The 17,306-nt window shown below is 37.3% G+C and overlaps 1 protein-coding gene across 8 annotated transcripts in view; it reads right to left on the reverse strand.

Annotated features, from left to right (window-relative positions):
- Positions 1 to 594: 594 nt before the first annotated feature.
- Positions 595 to 17,306, reverse strand: part of MAST2 (microtubule associated serine/threonine kinase 2) — a 165,331-nt gene continuing 148,619 nt past the window's right edge. For all 8 annotated transcript variants that reach the window (XM_081948304.1, XM_081948302.1, XM_081948301.1 and 5 more), the window contains 9 exons: positions 16,758 to 16,867; positions 13,542 to 13,696; positions 12,343 to 12,644; positions 11,814 to 12,032; positions 10,599 to 10,825; positions 8,203 to 8,325; positions 4,990 to 5,126; positions 4,281 to 4,468; positions 595 to 3,050 (listed from right to left, as the gene is read on the reverse strand). In XM_081948304.1, the coding sequence (XP_081804430.1) occupies positions 955 to 3,050; positions 4,281 to 4,468; positions 4,990 to 5,126; positions 8,203 to 8,325; positions 10,599 to 10,825; positions 11,814 to 12,032; positions 12,343 to 12,644; positions 13,542 to 13,696; positions 16,758 to 16,867 (3,557 nt within the window). In that variant the 3' untranslated portion in view covers positions 595 to 954. The remainder of the gene's footprint in view (positions 3,051 to 4,280; positions 4,469 to 4,989; positions 5,127 to 8,202; positions 8,326 to 10,598; positions 10,826 to 11,813; positions 12,033 to 12,342; positions 12,645 to 13,541; positions 13,697 to 16,757; positions 16,868 to 17,306) is intronic.

Raw genomic sequence — 17,306 nt, forward strand, 5'->3', positions numbered from 1 at the left:
TAAAATATAGTTCCATTTGCATGATACTGGAGATTTTTCCTGAATAGTTACTCACTGAAGCTATAAGGGCTACTTTGCTTTTAAGTGGTTCATCTCTGCCCTTCCCTGACCAATAAATACAGTATCTTGTTACCAGTTGTTCCCATCCAAGCAGAACTTTCCTGCCGGGTGTTAACTTCTTCTGCTACCAACCACAAGCCACAGATTAAGGTGGGATGGTCTCAGATATTCACCGTCTCCAGCAATGTCTGCGCTAGGGAGCTGCTAAAAACTAGGAGAGCTGCTAATACACTTAGAGCTACAGTAACGGAAGTACCTTGTACCTCTTTTTAAATATTCGCTTGCTCTGAGCAAGGTAATATTGGTAAGGCAACTAGCATTAAAAATTCCCCAATGATGGAGTGTCATATTATTTTTAAGGCAACGAAAAAAACGGATAAGAACAAAAACCCAAAATTTATTTTGACAGATTGCTCAAGTGAGCCCCTTTAAAAAAGATACGAATCCACTGCATTAGCTAACAAAGCTTCCTCCACAGATAGTTGTGGGAGATATCAACTATGTAAGAAAAAAGGTGTGCAGTGGCATTAAGAATTGTAAAAGAATCCATAAATTGTATTTATTCATCCCTATCAATGTAATGAAATTAAAATCTGGACATAAGGATAAACGCTTGGAGCTAGTGTCAAAATGTATCCTTGTCGAACAAGCAGCCTTATATGGTAAATAAAACAGGGATTTGGGGGTAGGGGGAGAACACTTAAAAGATAATGCACAGGATGCTCCAAATTAAAAGGAAAAGGAGGGGTGATTTTGCTTTAAAGATACCCTGTAAAGAGGGATCGAATGGCAAACGCTGTGTACAAAAATAGAATTGCAATGGAAAAAGGCGAGAATATGAAACACAAATCTACAAAAAAATAGATGAATAGGTTTCTTGATTTATATTTGAGTTCAACTAATGTTGTCTTTGTTTCTGAATGGAGATGCTGCTACATTCTTTTTCACGGCATCAGCTTTTGACCGCAGAAAGTCTTTTGCTTGGGATTGACCTCCAGCCTCACTGATTTTTCCTGGCACTAGAGCAGTCTCCTTTTTTGAACTCAAACTATCATCTGGTCCAGAAGAAATCCTCATGTTCCAATTTCCATCTGCTTGAACTTCAAGTAGAGGTACTTGCCATCCCTCTTCCAAAATTTCAGAAGCGTCAGATATACCAGGCTGCAACTTTTTTGGTATTATCCGACATTCTGACTCCCAAGAAAGCGGACTTTCTGATGTAATGTGAGAATCACACATTTTAATGAGGCCGCCTATATTGAATGTTTTGGTTGATTCTGGATTCGGATCTTCCAGTAGTGTCTCCTTTGAACGTTGTTTGAACAGGCTTTTATCTTTTCTGTCTTTTTCTACTTTTCTTGAGCTAGAGATGTTCAATCCCACCGCATTTAAAGTACTCCTTGCACTTGTCAAATGAGCGGGACAAGCTGTTTTTCCACTTTCAATTGAGGAATCAAGCATAAACGTTGTATTGTCTGTAGAACAACTTAGGTTTTTATCACTTGGGTGACTTTTGTGTTCTGAAATTCCCACTACAGAAGACAAAACTTGTTCTTCGACTTTAGGAGACATTTGTTCAAAAGCTTTGCCAAAGTTTGTCAGATTCTCAATACTAGGATTCTCCTTCATAGGTTGATACTCCCAATTCTGAGATGCGTCTTTGCAGTCTATTTGGCTTACTAATGGAAGAGAGCTCGTGTTAGTTGTGCAAGAAGAAGAAGAAAGTGCTAACAAAGGCATTTTGTCGTGAAATAAGAGATAGGTGGCTTCTTCAGAAGCGGATTCCTTTGTATTATTTTTGCCACCTGCTATTTCTGAACAGTCACCTTGACCAAACTGTCGGAATCTTACTGGGAGGCACTTCATCTGCTCTGGACTATCTGTACTTTTTTGGACAATCTGTATTTCCTTAGGATCTTCAGAATCTTTAAAACAGGTGCCCTGTTGAACAACAACATTCTTACCTTGTATTGATTCTGCTGCTGTCTTGCATTTTGATATTAACTGTATTGGTTCAAAGTCCTCAGGTTTTCCTTTAGAGGAAGCTATTGCACAAATTTCAGACTGGGACTCATTTATGCCAGTCACCAATGCGCTTTCCACATCTTTTTGTTGTGGCTGATTTACCTCTCTTTGCACATTGCCCATTTTTGGTTCTTCTGGAAGAAAAGCATCATCTTCCATGCTATCTTTGCTTTCTAATCTGGAACAAGGCTTTATATCCTCAGTGAAAGGATGACAAAATTGGTGTTCTCTAACGAAGGATGTCCTGTCCAATCTTTTCCCATCTTGACTATCTTCTGACCCTTCATCAGTTTCATCTTCAGAAGAATCTACTTCTGTAATGGCCTCCTGCTTCTGTAGAGACTCTCTTCTTTCTACCCTATCTTGTCGAATGGCTCCAAGTTTTCGGGAAGAAGGCTTTTGGAGCGTCCCTTTTTCTGCTGGCCCAACTTTACCTCCAGATGTTTCATTCATTGACTCCTGCCAACTTTGGAGACCCAGATCTCTCTGAAGCATGTCCTTTTTGAATTCAGAATGGGAGATATCCAAGCTATGCTTACGTGAAGTGGGCAGCTTTTTTTCTGAGGAAGATAGGGAAGAGGTCAGTTTCTCAGCTGACTGGACTCTTTTCAACAGTGGTGATCTTGGTGGTTCAGCACTCTTCGGCCGAGAAATCTGCCGGGCCAAAGGAGGAGAGGAATGTAACTTTACTGGGAAAGAATGCATGATGCTTGAACTGCCAACTGAATGCCCTGGCAAAGGGGAAGGAGAACGCTGAGGGGATGTGGATTGTGGAGTGGGTGAAGGTGTATGAGCTAGTGGCGAAAGAGGAATGTTTCCAGCTGATTTACGTCTTGGAGATCGATACTGTCGTTGAAGTTTTGGGGCTAGTCCATGTAATGAACTGGGCCTGATATGCCCTGAACTAGCTGGAGAATTAGGAACACTGGAACCAGGCGAACTGCTCTGAGAAGAATTTCCACCAACTGTGAACATCAAAAGAGGAGAATGGTAAATCACAAGCATTGTGAGGTTGAATTTAGAAAAATGAAGACTAATGCAATCAAAACAATAAAGGGCAATCAACCATACTTTATCAAAGCACTGCACTTCAATATTATTTTATAGTATTTATTTTATAGTATATCTTAGTTATCTTTTGGAGGTCTTTCTTTTTTTCTCATGCTAAATATACTTTTTGAGAAATACACTCATTAGCAGCTGCATGTTCTAGTTCTGTTTATTTATATTGGTTATAAACTCTACATTATATCCTAACCTTTGGAGTACAAAAGGACTTTTCCTCCAGGAAGCTTATTTGTAGAATTGTTTATTCATATACATATTATAATTTTAGCTGATAATGCATCCACTCAGTCTCATACTGGGTAAGTTAAATTGATAGGTTCTACCATATTTTTCAGAATGTAAGACGCACCTTTTTCCATCAAAAAAGAGGCTGCAAATCTGGGTGCATCTTATACACTGAATACAGCACTTTTTTGCCTTCTGAAACCCCGCCCCCTTCACCAAAATGGCCGTGCATAGCCTTTAGGAGGCTTTAAGAGTGCTCCTTAGGGCTGCGGAGGACATAAATTAGCAAAAAACGGACCGTTTTTTGCTCAATTTTGCCCCCCCCCCAGCCCCCAGGAGCATTCTATAAGCCTTCTAAAGGCTATTCGTGCTCTTTTTTTAAAAAAAAAAAACAGGCCTGTTTTTGCAAAAAAACGGGTCATTTTTGGGAGGTCTGCAAAGTGCAAAAACTTTTTTTTTAATTTGCCTCTTCAAAATCTTGGTTCGTCTTATTACTCTGAAAAATACAATATATTAAAAAGTGAATCGGGTATTTTAAAAAGTGAGACAGTATAGCAATTAAAAGTACAAGTTGCAAAAATCACCCTAAAAGAGTATTTCATGACATCTAACATATTATGCTTCTTAAATATTAAGAGCTTAATATATTACTCTCACATTAATAAATTCCTTTGTGTACCCTTCCTGCAACTAGCAACCAGCCTCACTAGTTGCTTGGGCTAATGTTTTCCTGGGATCTTAAAGATGCCACAACAAACGGTCAATTGGCTTGCAGCTGTCATTTCTTGTTTAGAAATGAGAATTTGCATGGTTTATTCCCCCGCCACTACCCTCCAGTTTTAGAAAACACATTTAGTTGAAAGTATTTGATTCAAGTCTTCTGCCTTCTATTCCTTTTTTACCTAAATGTGCAGGTTCAGGAGTAGATCGGTAACCCTGTGTTGGAGAACGAGGAGAGAGATTGTGCGTAGGTGAACCAGGAACACTTTCCCCAGATGACAGAGAACGGTTGAGGGAAGATAAACTTCTACTTGTGTGAAGCAGGGAGGCCTGCTTGGTAATCTTCCTGAATAATGAGCTCTTCTTCTTACTGGAATAATTAAAAAAAATAAGGGTAATCACTAGCAAGAGAAGCAACCCAATGAGATCCCAAAGGTGCTTTTTCAAGTGGCAACTGGAAATTTCTGGTTTTTTCTTTGAAGACGTTTTGCTTCTCATCCAAGAAGCTTTTTCAGCTGAAGAAGCTTCTTGGATGAGAAGTGAAACATCTTCAAAGATAAATCCAGAAAGTCCAGTTGCCTCTTGAAAAAGCACTTTTGGGACAACCATGACCTGGATGACAGAGAATCTCCATAGAAACCAAACATAATCCATAAGGGGTCATTAGTTCATTATTTATATTAAGTTATAAATAAGAGTTATTTTTAATAAAATACAAGAAATAATAAGAAACGGGGTAGAAAATTAAAGCACGCTAGCAAACATTTAATTATGGTTTGAGGAATTCTGGATATATTCCATTCTTGATAGCATGTAACTTTTGTAACATAAAAATAACATTTATTTACCCATACTACAATTATTATTATAAATGACTTCAATTTTACAAACCTTTCCTGTCCATCTTTTGTTTTGTTTTTCTTGTTCCTTCTAGCCATTTTTGATTTATAACTGGCCTTCCGAGCTGGTCCCAATTTGATTGATGTGTTCTCAAAAGGTGTCGTGGATATGGACACTTTATTTCCACTCTGGTAGAAAGAAAACCACATATTCTCATTTTTAAAATGCATTTCTTTATATGATTGGTACACTCAGATTTGAAAGCAAGGGAATATACCAGTTTGTAACTGAATGAGTTAAATTCTTTTGATGTGGTCTCTTCCTTTCAAAATATAGTTTATCTTTAGAAAGTGCTACCAGAGGGATTTCTTGAATCAGACTTTTCCCACTGATTAAACAATGGTTTTTCTAGCTGAATGACAGCTAAAGAAATTGTGAATGTAAAATGCTATTAATCCAATATAATCTTTGTAGAGTACCCAGAAAATATAGCGTATCACCAGAAGCATCACATTAGAGATTCTATAAGGCACAGAGGTGGCATTCAGCAGGTTCTGACCAGTTCTGGAGAATGGTAGCGGAAATTTTGAGTAGTTCCGAGAACCGGAAAATACCACCTCAGACTGGCCCGCCCCCACTATTATCTGCCTCCCGAATCCCAGCTGATTGGGAGAAATGGGGATTTTGCATTAACCTTCCCCTGGAGTGGGGAAGGAATAGAGATTTTAAGTATCCTTCTCCTGCCACGCCCACTAAACTATGCCCACCAAGCTATGCCATGCCCACAAAACCGGTAGTAAAAAATATTGAGTCCCACCACTGATCAAGCTGCATGTCTAACTGTAATACAGCCTCCTGTTTTCATCTTTGGATTTCTTTTTTCTTCTAAAGAACTCAAGAATCACAAACTATCATAGATTAAGATTCAAAATACCTGTTTCAGTTCCTTCCAATGCAAGTATCTAGACAAGTTAACTGGCTAAAATGAACAGACATATTACAATATAACCCATGAAGAAATGGTGTGTTTACTAATCAATAGGCATTATTCAATAGGATATATTCCAGAAAATATTCCAAACTGCTATTAATCGGCTATTATTATTTCCTATTATTTGTAAATGAGTAAAGATTTTCCAAAAAGAGGATATTATTTGAAGACTAGGATGAAACAGTAATTTTGAATTGGGAATACTCCCTTGAAGGATTTTTATAATTTACAAAGCAAAAATAACTGCACAAAAATACACTACTCAGTAATAACCAAAAATAATCAAACAATATTTAACTTTGGATAATTTTTATTAAGACTAGAATCTTAGCATCATATGTGCTGAACATAGATTTCAGAAAATATGTACTGCAAAGGATTTTATTGCAATAGTGAATAGGTAGAATCAGTGAGTTATGTTCCAATGGTTTGAAATTTTTATACAGGGTTTGTAATTAAAATGATACTGGGCAGATCTACTTATGAAAAATTATGCAAAATCCAAATTTTGACAGTGATAAACAAAAGTTGCAATTATTTAATTAGGTGGGTGGGGATATTTATAGTTTCAGTTCCATTCCACCCCCACCCCCAGTTATATCATGTAATAAAGTCTTCAATATTTATATGGATTAGTTTTCTATGGGATATCGACTATAATTAACATATTACTACTTGTACTATTACATTTTATACCAGATACAGACTTCTTTTTGCCTCTGAATCATTATTAACTTCTAGTGTCTGCCTAGACCAGTCCCTGCAATTTTCTTCATAAGATTTAGAAGTTGTTTGCCATTGCCTCCTTTCTAAGGCTAAGAGAAAGTGACTGGCCCAAGGTCACCCAGTTGGCTTTGTGCCTAAGGTGGGACTAGAACTTACAGTCTCCCAATTTCTAGCCTGATGCTTTAATTCCTATACCAAATTGGCTCTCCCTTAAAAAGTCTACTTGTTTAGCAATACTTTTATCCTTCTACTTAAACAAAACATAAGTGTAGTTCGCAACACTTGTAATCCCATACAAGAAAATAATTAAATTTAATCAATAACATCTTGAGAATACCCAAGAACTTTAAATGAGTTAAAATGCCCTCAAGTCACGCTTGTCTCCTAGTAACTCCATCTTTCTAAGTTTTCTTGATACAAATTAACCAGCCATTGCCATTTTCTCAGAGCTCTTTGTTTCCAATTTTTCAGAGTAATCTGAAGCCAAGCCTGGCATTTCTTGGTGGTTTGGTCTTCTATGAAAGTAACAATCAGCACTGATCCTGATTAGCTGCAGGGTACAGACAAAATTGGTTTAGGGCTGCCACCTACAAACCCAGATTTAAAAAGTCTTGGAAAATTAAGTTGTTGCCTGGCACTGAAAACATTTCCTTGATCGGTCCAAGGACGAGTGGCAGCATTTCATAATCAGAATATCCTTATGAAGAAGAAAGTGGAGGTGCTCAGAGATCCATTTTAAAAACTCACTGTATATACAGACATATTTACAATTATCTTATGATGAGGTGTGATGACCTGTACTAGTTCTCAGCACTTTTTAGGAAGAAAAAGCTTTTCATGGCTTTGGGTCATTAAATATGTAGAAATGCTAAGAGGTGGTCCCCTCATCAAGCCATGGATAATATATCATCAAATTTCGGTTAGCAATCTAGCAGCTGGGTTTTTATCGCAATTTCTAAATCTTCTTCAAAGAGCAAATATATACAATGCATTATACTAATCCAGGGGTGTCAAACTCAAGTCCCGTGGGCCGCATCCAGCCCACTGGGTGCTTAGAACTGGCTCACAGGGCCACCCTGGAAACAACAAAGACAGGCCCACTGTCCCTCTGCCAGTGAAAACAGATCCCACCCGAGCTCCGTTTTCAATGGCAGAGGGTTGCAGGTCGACGCAGCCTAAAATGGAGCTCGGGAGCCTGTTTTCGCTGGCAGAGTGCTCAGGCCACCACAGGCACCTCCGCCAAAGTGATGTTAACCTGGCCACACCCACCCTGGCCATGTCCCTCCCATGTCAAACACAACTCTGATGTCTCCCTCAATGAAATCGAGTTTGACACCCCTGCACTAATCTATCTGAAAGTCATGAAAACATCAGTAGTCTGCAACTGCAATATCACATTTTTAAAAAGTATTATGTGCAACCTGATCCTCCTATGGAAAAAATCATTTTAAATAGTTTGAAGTTACTGGGGGGGAAAAATTTAGCTAAATATTTGAGCTGACGGACATCACTCCTGTTGTACAGCGGCATCAATTTTCAATCTTTACCTTCAAGATCAACTCTACCACTTCTGTATGAACCAATCCATGTACAGACTCTCCATTCACATGAGTTATCAAGTCTCCTTCTCTTAGACCAGCCTCACTTGCTGGGCCACCTTCTTCTACATGCTGTAATGATAGAGAACAAAGTTAAATAATAATAGCAATACATTAATAATCTGTTCATATTAAAACACATCCCAATTCCATGCATAAACAACTACGCTTCTGACTGTACTTACAGCATTTCCCTTGCAAATCATATACTGTTTTAGTGAAGTCTGTCCTACCAGTGTTCAAGTATTCTCAAGTGGTAGTAGTACTGAAATTTCAGAATCAAAATGGATTGACAAATAACATAGAATTGACTTCCAGGTATAATATGATGACCTGAAGACAGCTCTGCAAAAGTGAAGCTGACAACTATGCCAAAAGTAAAAGGAACCAGCAACTGAATTGATTCTTTGAAACCTTTCTGGATAAGGAGAAGATAGGAGATCACCCACAGATGTTCTAGATAGCTACTCCTTGTAAGGAGACAGGAGGACAGCAATTTTTTTGAAGGTATGAACACCAAGAGACATTAAAATTATCCATCTTGCTTGCAACCAGAGTACAGGCTTTTAAAGGACACTAAATTTGCAAGCCTCACTTTCTAAAAATTTTCAGAAATTGCTCATTAATTATTTCTAAACTATTGGAAACTTTCTCTAAGCTACTTTGAAAATGCCATGTGAGTCTACCTTCAATCCTGAATGAAAGAAAATTTAAATCATAAGCTTAAGAATTTGAAGAATATGAAATAAGCAGCAAAAATCTAAATATTTTGATCTCAGAAATGGTAAATGTACTAAGGAGCCAGATAAAGTTGGAATATTGATACATTTTCCCATGGGAAATAGATTCTGTTTGAGTTTTTACAAGACATATGAAAAAGAAGCAATTTCATGATTTCAAACATAGGACATTAGAGGGGGATAAAATTTTGGTGGGGGAAAGATTTACAAGCTAATAAAATGTTGCAAAACATTATAACATTGAAAATACTGAAGGTGACTTTTGAAGAATGGAGTTAGTAACCATAATATCAGCAATGGTGGTAATGATGTCTGCTTCTATGTAAAGACTTTGCCCAAAAAAGGTTATTAAAGAAATGACAGATGTAGTACATTTTTATCTAGAGAGATAGGGATGGTATTGAAAGTAAATTTAGAACTGGCTGAAGTTTTAAAATTTTAAAGGGAAATACAAATGACAAACTAAGAGATTGACAAATAGAAATAAAATTCTGTGGCAATATTTGAATGTACTGAAAATTAGGACTATTAGAAGTAAAAGGAAGGAATATAAAGTTGGTTTATTTGGTCAAGGTATGTTATTACATCTGGCAACTCTTTATGAACTTTCTGCTGACACCAGGACTGAGAAGATGGTGTTTATGGATTTATTTACAGATGGAATATGGGATAAACAGTAAATATCTGTAATCTTAGAGGGTGTAAAGAATCTCTAAATTTGCTTATACTTGTGATAAAGGTTGAAAGTCACTTCTTTATATACTACTTTTTCTGTTTTACATTCTTACTTTTCTCCCTCTTCTATTCCTTTTTTCATTTTCTTTTTAATTTTAATTTGATTTTACTATTATAATTAAAATTCTTAAGAAAATTATCTATAAAATGACAAAAAAGATACAGTTCTGTTTGTTACATGGGGCTTATGTTTATTAGCAGCTGTGTGCACAATACATTTTTTGTAAAGTCATAACAAATAAGGATCAGAAATCCATTTACTGAACTATTCTATTTTCTATTATGATTATGTTGCTGCTAATTAGCTTCAAAGATCAATTTCTATTTAAATAAACACTGAGTAAAGCCTATAGGGAACTTGGAACATAATTTTGCTTCCCTTCAATTGTGAACATGCCATAACAGACAATGTTCATTGTGAAAAATAATCCAGGCAAATAACAATATACTTATAAAGAAAATAATCAAAGCAAGATAAATTATAACACAGCTGAACTAATCTTAAAATTCTGATGAATTAACTGAGAAGACAGTAATGCTTTAAGACATGTAACTAAGTCTAAGCAGATGTGTAAAAAAAAACCAAACCTAAAGCTAGAGAGATCTGAAATAGACAATCACTGACAAGACAACTCAAAAGGAATTAAATGTAATTAACCTATATGTTTCAATTTTGATATCTCCATGCACATACATCAACTAAATATATATATTTTCTTTTACAAAGGAAGTCATCATTCCAGAGGTAATTCTGGGAAAGATTGTTTAGGTATAAGCAAGGTTTTTTTATTGCTAAAGGTACCGCACAATTTTCAAAGCAGGCTCTTACTAAATTATCATGATATAAAAATCCAATAAGTCCAAGCATACCCAGACTATGTGATGCACTGAATAGATATCACTGTTCCCCATGTAGACTCTAATTGCACGAAGTGAAAAACCATAATTCTTCCCAGCTCGATGGATGATGATTGGTGGTTTGGGATTCATAACAGCAGGAGAATAGTCTCGACTTGGAGATGAGTCTCTTGAAGATGGGTTGGAGGAGAGAGAATGAGGTGACATTGGACTAGCCAATGGCGAACAGGTATGGTGTTCTACATGAACAAAGAAAATGCTTCCAAATTAGAAAACAGTTTTCAAAAGAAAATAAAACTGGAATAATGAGTTAAGGGGGAAATAAGCTTTCTGATTGCAGAACCCTGAAAGCTACATTTTATTTTTCTTCCCCATTGTGGAAAAAGATGCTATAAGATTACTATCAGGAAAATGGCAACTTGGTATTTAATTATACCTGGTGCAATTCACTTGTAAATATGTGCTCAAAATGAAATATTTTAAACCATGATTTTTTTATTCAATTTTTAAAGAAACTATACATTAAAATGCACCAGGTTTAGTCTGCCATGAACCACAAACATGTATTCACAAAGAAGCCATAGGAAACAAAATTAAACCTACAGTAATTACAGATTGAAAAAAAAACATTTTCCTAATTCTTAAAAGCAAAGAATTAAGTGCTATGGCATATATTCAGGTTCCTCTTTTGGGAAGGAAATTCTGGATTGTTATTATTATTATTAAATAAAATTCAGGTTTTTGGGAGTTCATAATAGGCTTTCTTAGATGGTATCATCTTTCCTTAGGGGTTAGAGCAGAGCTGATAATGGCAATTTTACTGGCACTAAGCAAGAAGACATCCGTGTTTCTCCTGTTTGGCAATGTCAACACAGTACTACCTAAGTGGCTAATATGAACTTCACGATCCTTGGAAATGATTTATCAAATACGTTTGAAATGATTTATGATTTCACAAATTATTTGATAAATCATTTATGAAATGATTTATCAAAACAAGTTAGATTTGAAAGTAATAATGTACTAATCATAGCTATAACAAAACAACTACAGTGAAATCCCACTCCTTATTATAGCACAAGCTTATCCAGGGCAAAACTATTATATTAAAGGTAGAATAGTGGCGTTCTTGGCAAACCCAGAAAAAGATGTAAGATAGTGGTTATTGTCACACTTAGTTGTAGTCGATTTTGTTTGGATTTTTTAAAAATGAAACAGGTAGGTTACCTGAAGGGATCAAGAGGGAGAGAGCAGTAGCTGATGCCGACTTGATCACTTTATTGACAGGCCGTGGGGAGGTCCGCTTTTCCCCAGAATCACCTGAAAGTAGCCGGTGTCGAGCTCGCCGCACAGCCAGATCACTGGTAGCCTTGGGAGTCATAAAGTCTGGACTTTCACTGCTGTTGCTGCGCGTATAATGATCGGAGACATCTGTAGTGTTCCCACCTACAGTTTTTTTAAAAAAAGGTCAGAACCATATGGAATTTCTATTTGCTATTCCTCCAAAGGTATGTGTGTTGTATGGCCCACCGGTCTCCTTTAAAAAGCTATATATTTAGAGCCACTTTAGCATTTCTGCCATTCCACTAGCTGTAGAACAGCTGAACAGCACTTCTGGTATTCGCAGCTCACCAGGATTTCTAATTTATCAATGTGGCCCTTTCCCCTCAACAGGTTGTGCAGGCCTGGTCTAACCTGACAGGCTAAATTACGATCACAGGCCAAAACTAGAGACACTGCTGCCAATCCCATATACCTGTAAACGTTGAGCTGCTCATACTACTAACAGTTGAAGAAGGAGTTTTTAGTCCATCGTTATCACCCAGTTGGAGTTCTCTTTTTATAGACTGTTCTGGAATTAGATAAGGAAGACATTCCCGAGGTTGTGTCAAAGGCAAAGATGTCCCATCCAACTGTTTCTTTTTTCCTTCTTCCTCAGCTGGAACGGCAAAACGAGGCATTTCGAGAAGCCCAGAACAATGCCGACGGACAGTTAGAGGTGGGCTGGAGTCACTCTCTGTATGAGAGGATTCAGACACTGAGATATGTTTACGCAGTCTGAAAGAAAACAAAAAAAAAACACATTGCCATCAGTTTGCACACAACAGGGTTTTAACATAAATCCATTAATGGTGGTAAACGAACATAGTAATACTAAAATCAAGCAAAGATAATTAATTTGAACTAATAAATGAAGAAAGAAAGAAAAGACAAGGAAAAAAATAAGACTAAACTTTATTTTTATTTAGCTGTTTATTACATTTACATCTTGACTATATTTTACAGCAGTGGTGCCCAACCTTTGCGGGTTGGCGGTTGGGCTGGGGGGAGGGGAGAAGGAAACTGGGCAGCATGAGTGGAGGGCCAGGGCATAAAGACCCAGCCCTCATATGAGTGGTGAGCCAGCACGTATGCATACAGCTCAACTTGCGCGAGTGGCAGGCTGATGTGTATGCATGCTAGTGTTCACCGGCCTGCCAATCACATGTGTAAGTGCCTGCTGGTCCACCACTCATGCACATGAGTGGCCACTGGTCTGCCACTTGTGCGAGTTGAGTTGCACATGCATGCTCCAGCCAGCCACTAACTTGGCTCAATTCCGAATAGGTCACGGCCTGGTAGTGGGACATGGCCCAGCAGCTGGGGACCCCTGTTTTACAGGAAAGCAGCTTATGAGGAAGAGTTTCCTTAAGGTTATTCCTTTATTAACAGCTCTATAAAGTAGTCTGTATTGGGAGAGAGTTGTATGTCCAACGTCAGCCTGTGAGCTCTGTGCTTCAAGGGATTTAAAATTTGGGTTCTCCTGGTGTTTAAGACAGAGGCTTTTGCAGATGGTCTAGTGAATCTTGCTTGAGCAGGATATTGAACAAGATGTTATCTATAAATCTGTAACAAAAAGTTTCCCTTTCCCCCAAAAATAAGTAGAACAGTTAAAATATATTCACACAAACTCACATTTCAGGGGATCCAATCACCCAGCTGCGGTCTCGACTCTTCAAGCCCACAAGGCTATCATGTCTGTCATCCTTTTCTTCACTGAAACTCCGTTTGGTGGGTGGTGGCGTTTTTCTCTCTTCATGGATGGAAAGACGTTCCATGCTGCTATATACCTACAGGTACAATGTAACTGTTCATCAGCAAACTAAATTATTCAGAACTTAAATACTGATTTTGGTTATGTCTTTTGATTAGCTACTGTTACCTATCTGTAATTGCTTTCTCCAGAATTCAAGAAAACTGAGAATTTAGACACATAAAACTGTAAACCTGTGTAAAGTACTATACAAACAATTCTAACTTTACAGAATTGTTTGAAGTACAGCAACCAATATCCTCCTCCATATATAGTGAAAATAGGCACAGATGCCACCATATCTCTTCAATTCCAAAGAGCAACATGGAGATTCTGAAGGAACAGTGAGTTACTTGAGACCAAGCACAATGGGATAGTGGACAGTGTGGATTCACAGGTGACCATTCAACGTAAACTACCATTACAAGTAAAACCACATCCTTTAAATGGACCTTGGAAAGCTAGGAATAACATTGATCCTGGAGGAATGATGTTAAACAGTATAAATAAAGAGAGAAAACACAATTGGTTTCCAAAGAATGAGGTGATGGTGTTTAGAGATTATGAAAAAAAGGCAAAACAATGTCTTGATTGAAGAAAAGGTTTAAGACTGACTTCAGAAGGAAGGAAATATCTGGGGAAATGATTATTTTGTCCCTATGAAAATTAAGAAAAGGAGCTTCTCATTGTAAGGAGCCAATAAGACAGCTGTTAGAAAAGTTACTTTCAATGGGAGAAGATGTATTCAAAACGGTATCTTTAGGCTCAAAAGATTTTGACAGTAATACAGAGAGAACTGTTAGTAGACATGATAATTCAAAAGTTAAACCCAGACAACTTTCAAACTATGTGTGCTCTCTTGAAGCAACACCTCCTCAGAAAGGGAAACCTGAATTTCCTCTTACCTTCAGATCTTTCACTGATAATGGATGCTATATAGATTTACAGAATTGTTGAGAGTCAAGCAGTGTGCAAGTTTAAGATCACCATCACCACCTGCATTCTTGCTCTTGCGTTGACAAGAGTATATCAAGTTAGTCTGTACTAGCCTAGGAAAGTCCTGACATTCTCTGGCAAGTGAATCAGAAATGGGGATATCTCCTTTCACAAAAAATGATGGAATGCCACCATAGATGCTTAGTCATTGGCAAGATGAAGTGGTACCCTTGATAAAGGTAAAAATCATAGGGTTCCCTCACAGGCAACAGAAAATTCAATCAGTCTCCCAAAGTGATACTTTTATTCCCAGACACTATTTGGGATATAGTAGAAGCTTTGGAGAAACAATCATGCTTCCAGACAGAGAACTGCAAACTAGAATTCTAAGATGTGTGCATTTAATAAATGTAATATTTACAAATGTCTACCTTCACCAAGGCAAACAAGCCATAGTTTATACCCATTCAGGGGGAATCTGGCAAAATGAAGTCCTTCTGATGGACAGTCAGATAGATGCCTACAACAAGAGGACAATGATGGCCTGACAACTGTTGGGAATCTTGAAGAAGAACCAACAGAAGAATAAATAAAATAAATTGAAATAGAAAGGGAAAAATCATTTCTATTAAGCAAATTGCAGGATTGAATGTGCTAATATTATAAAAAAATAAATAAAAAGTAGGAATTTGATGGATCTTCCAGGAACAGCACTTTTATTAACAATACAGTATGCTTTAAGAAATTCAGAATGGAGCTCTGTGAAAATGGTTAACCCATATAGATGTGATGAAGAATAAAAATATAATGGAACCCAAAACTTTCTCGGAATGGAAGAAATGAACCATGCTAATATATATTTACTTATATTTATTTATACACACATACATACACACACACACAACACACACATGCATAATTAAATATATAACAATTAATTGAATTAAAAACATATTTTCTTGCATTGGTGCTCCCTAGAATTCTTTTTAAAACAGCTCAAACAACATTTGAAACAGACATTTTGGAAAGCCGTACTTTATCTGTTTAATGCTGAAAATGAGTCAGTTGGTAACATTTAAAAACCCAGTTAATCTACTTCTCCCCAAAACCCCACAGTAATAAGCCTAACCCAAAGAGGTATTTCAAAAGGAAGCTGTACCCCCAACTGACCACTGTGCGTATTCAATCATGCCTCGGTGGTTTTACACTGACATTTTAAATCACCAAAGATTTAATTGGAAGGAGAAAAGAAATTCATGTTTCTAGGACTGAACTCAACTGAGAATCTGATTTGCATATCAAACTGAAGAAAATATCATTATAAAAAATTCACAACATCACAGGGTAGTTATTAATAAATCATCTGGCCCAATTGTCAGACAAGACTTTCAAATGAGCCTTCCATGCCACCCACTTTATTGAATACAGTATTATTCTTCAAAGTGTAAAATATAAGCATGCAAACATTACATCCCCTAAAGATACTGGTTTAGTTTCCACTTTATTCTCTCTGCTCCCTCACAGAACTCCTTTCCAGTTTATATCAACCTTAATTTTCTTACAACATTCCTTAAGTTTGTAAAGTATCTGCTAAGATATACATACATGCATACATACATGCATACATACATATGAACAAAAAATAGTCAGTGTGTGTTTGTGTGCATGTGTAAATAAATAAGCAACTTTAGTTTATCTGTTGTTTCTAATTGTGATCAAAGAGAGTATGCTGCTTAAATTACTGAATGTAAGGAATACTTATTTCAAAATTTATGTTCCATGAACAAGTCACTCATGTGCCTCCTATCTCATCAAATACATGTTTAGAATCTTTCATGATAACCTGACTTCAGTGTTCAATTTCTATTTTAAGACTAAGGAAAACCCAGCTTTGCAAAGATATGACACCACAAAAATTCAAAATATTCCATGGCACCCTTGTGAATTTAATGCAATGCTCCAGAGCACAATTGTGGGGAGTTTGGGAACTGTGGCATATATCAAACTAACTTGTGACACCAGTCCTTTTTATAAAGAGCCCTCTATTGTACATATTGGTGACCCACTTTTGAAACGTTGAGCTTCCAGCATACTACAGAGAATTTTTCAAATTGTTTTCAATCAGAATTTTCAAAACCCATTTAGTCAGCAACACCTCATACCTTGCTAAATCTAGGTGAACATGAGGAAAACTGTCTAATTTTCATATGATCATCATCATTTGTGTCTTCCTCCTCCTCAGAATCTAAGTGTTGATATCGCTCAGTACGAGCTGCAAACAAGAAAACAGATTTGAGCTCAAGTATTTGCACAAGGAGAAAGCCTACCGTATTAGTATTTTCTGCACTTAGAAGCAAATCTAGTGCGGTAAGGCATAGATGGCTGCCATAGTATGTCATGAGCATGCCAGGGTGTGGCTGCTGCGGAGTATGGGATGCACAGGCACATGGGCATGTGTAGTGGATAGAAGTGGGCACACGCTACAGAGTACAAGATCTTGGGAGAAGTATAAGATCCTCAGGAGAAAAAGCAACAGGAGTGGGGGAGCAAGTTACGGGAATTGTTTGAAACTTTCCCTGTCCGCTTTCCCCTAGACTTGCTTGTGGGAAGCTGGCAAGGGAGATTCCAACTGGTGATCATGTGACCACAGGATGCTGGCAGGGGAGGTTCCAAATGGTGATCATGTGACCACAGGATGCTGCAACCGTTGT

The sequence above is a fragment of the Natrix helvetica genome (assembly GCF_964273705.1).
Source record: "Natrix helvetica genome assembly, chromosome: 3".
NCBI classification, from domain to species: Eukaryota; Metazoa; Chordata; class Lepidosauria; order Squamata; family Natricidae; genus Natrix; species Natrix helvetica.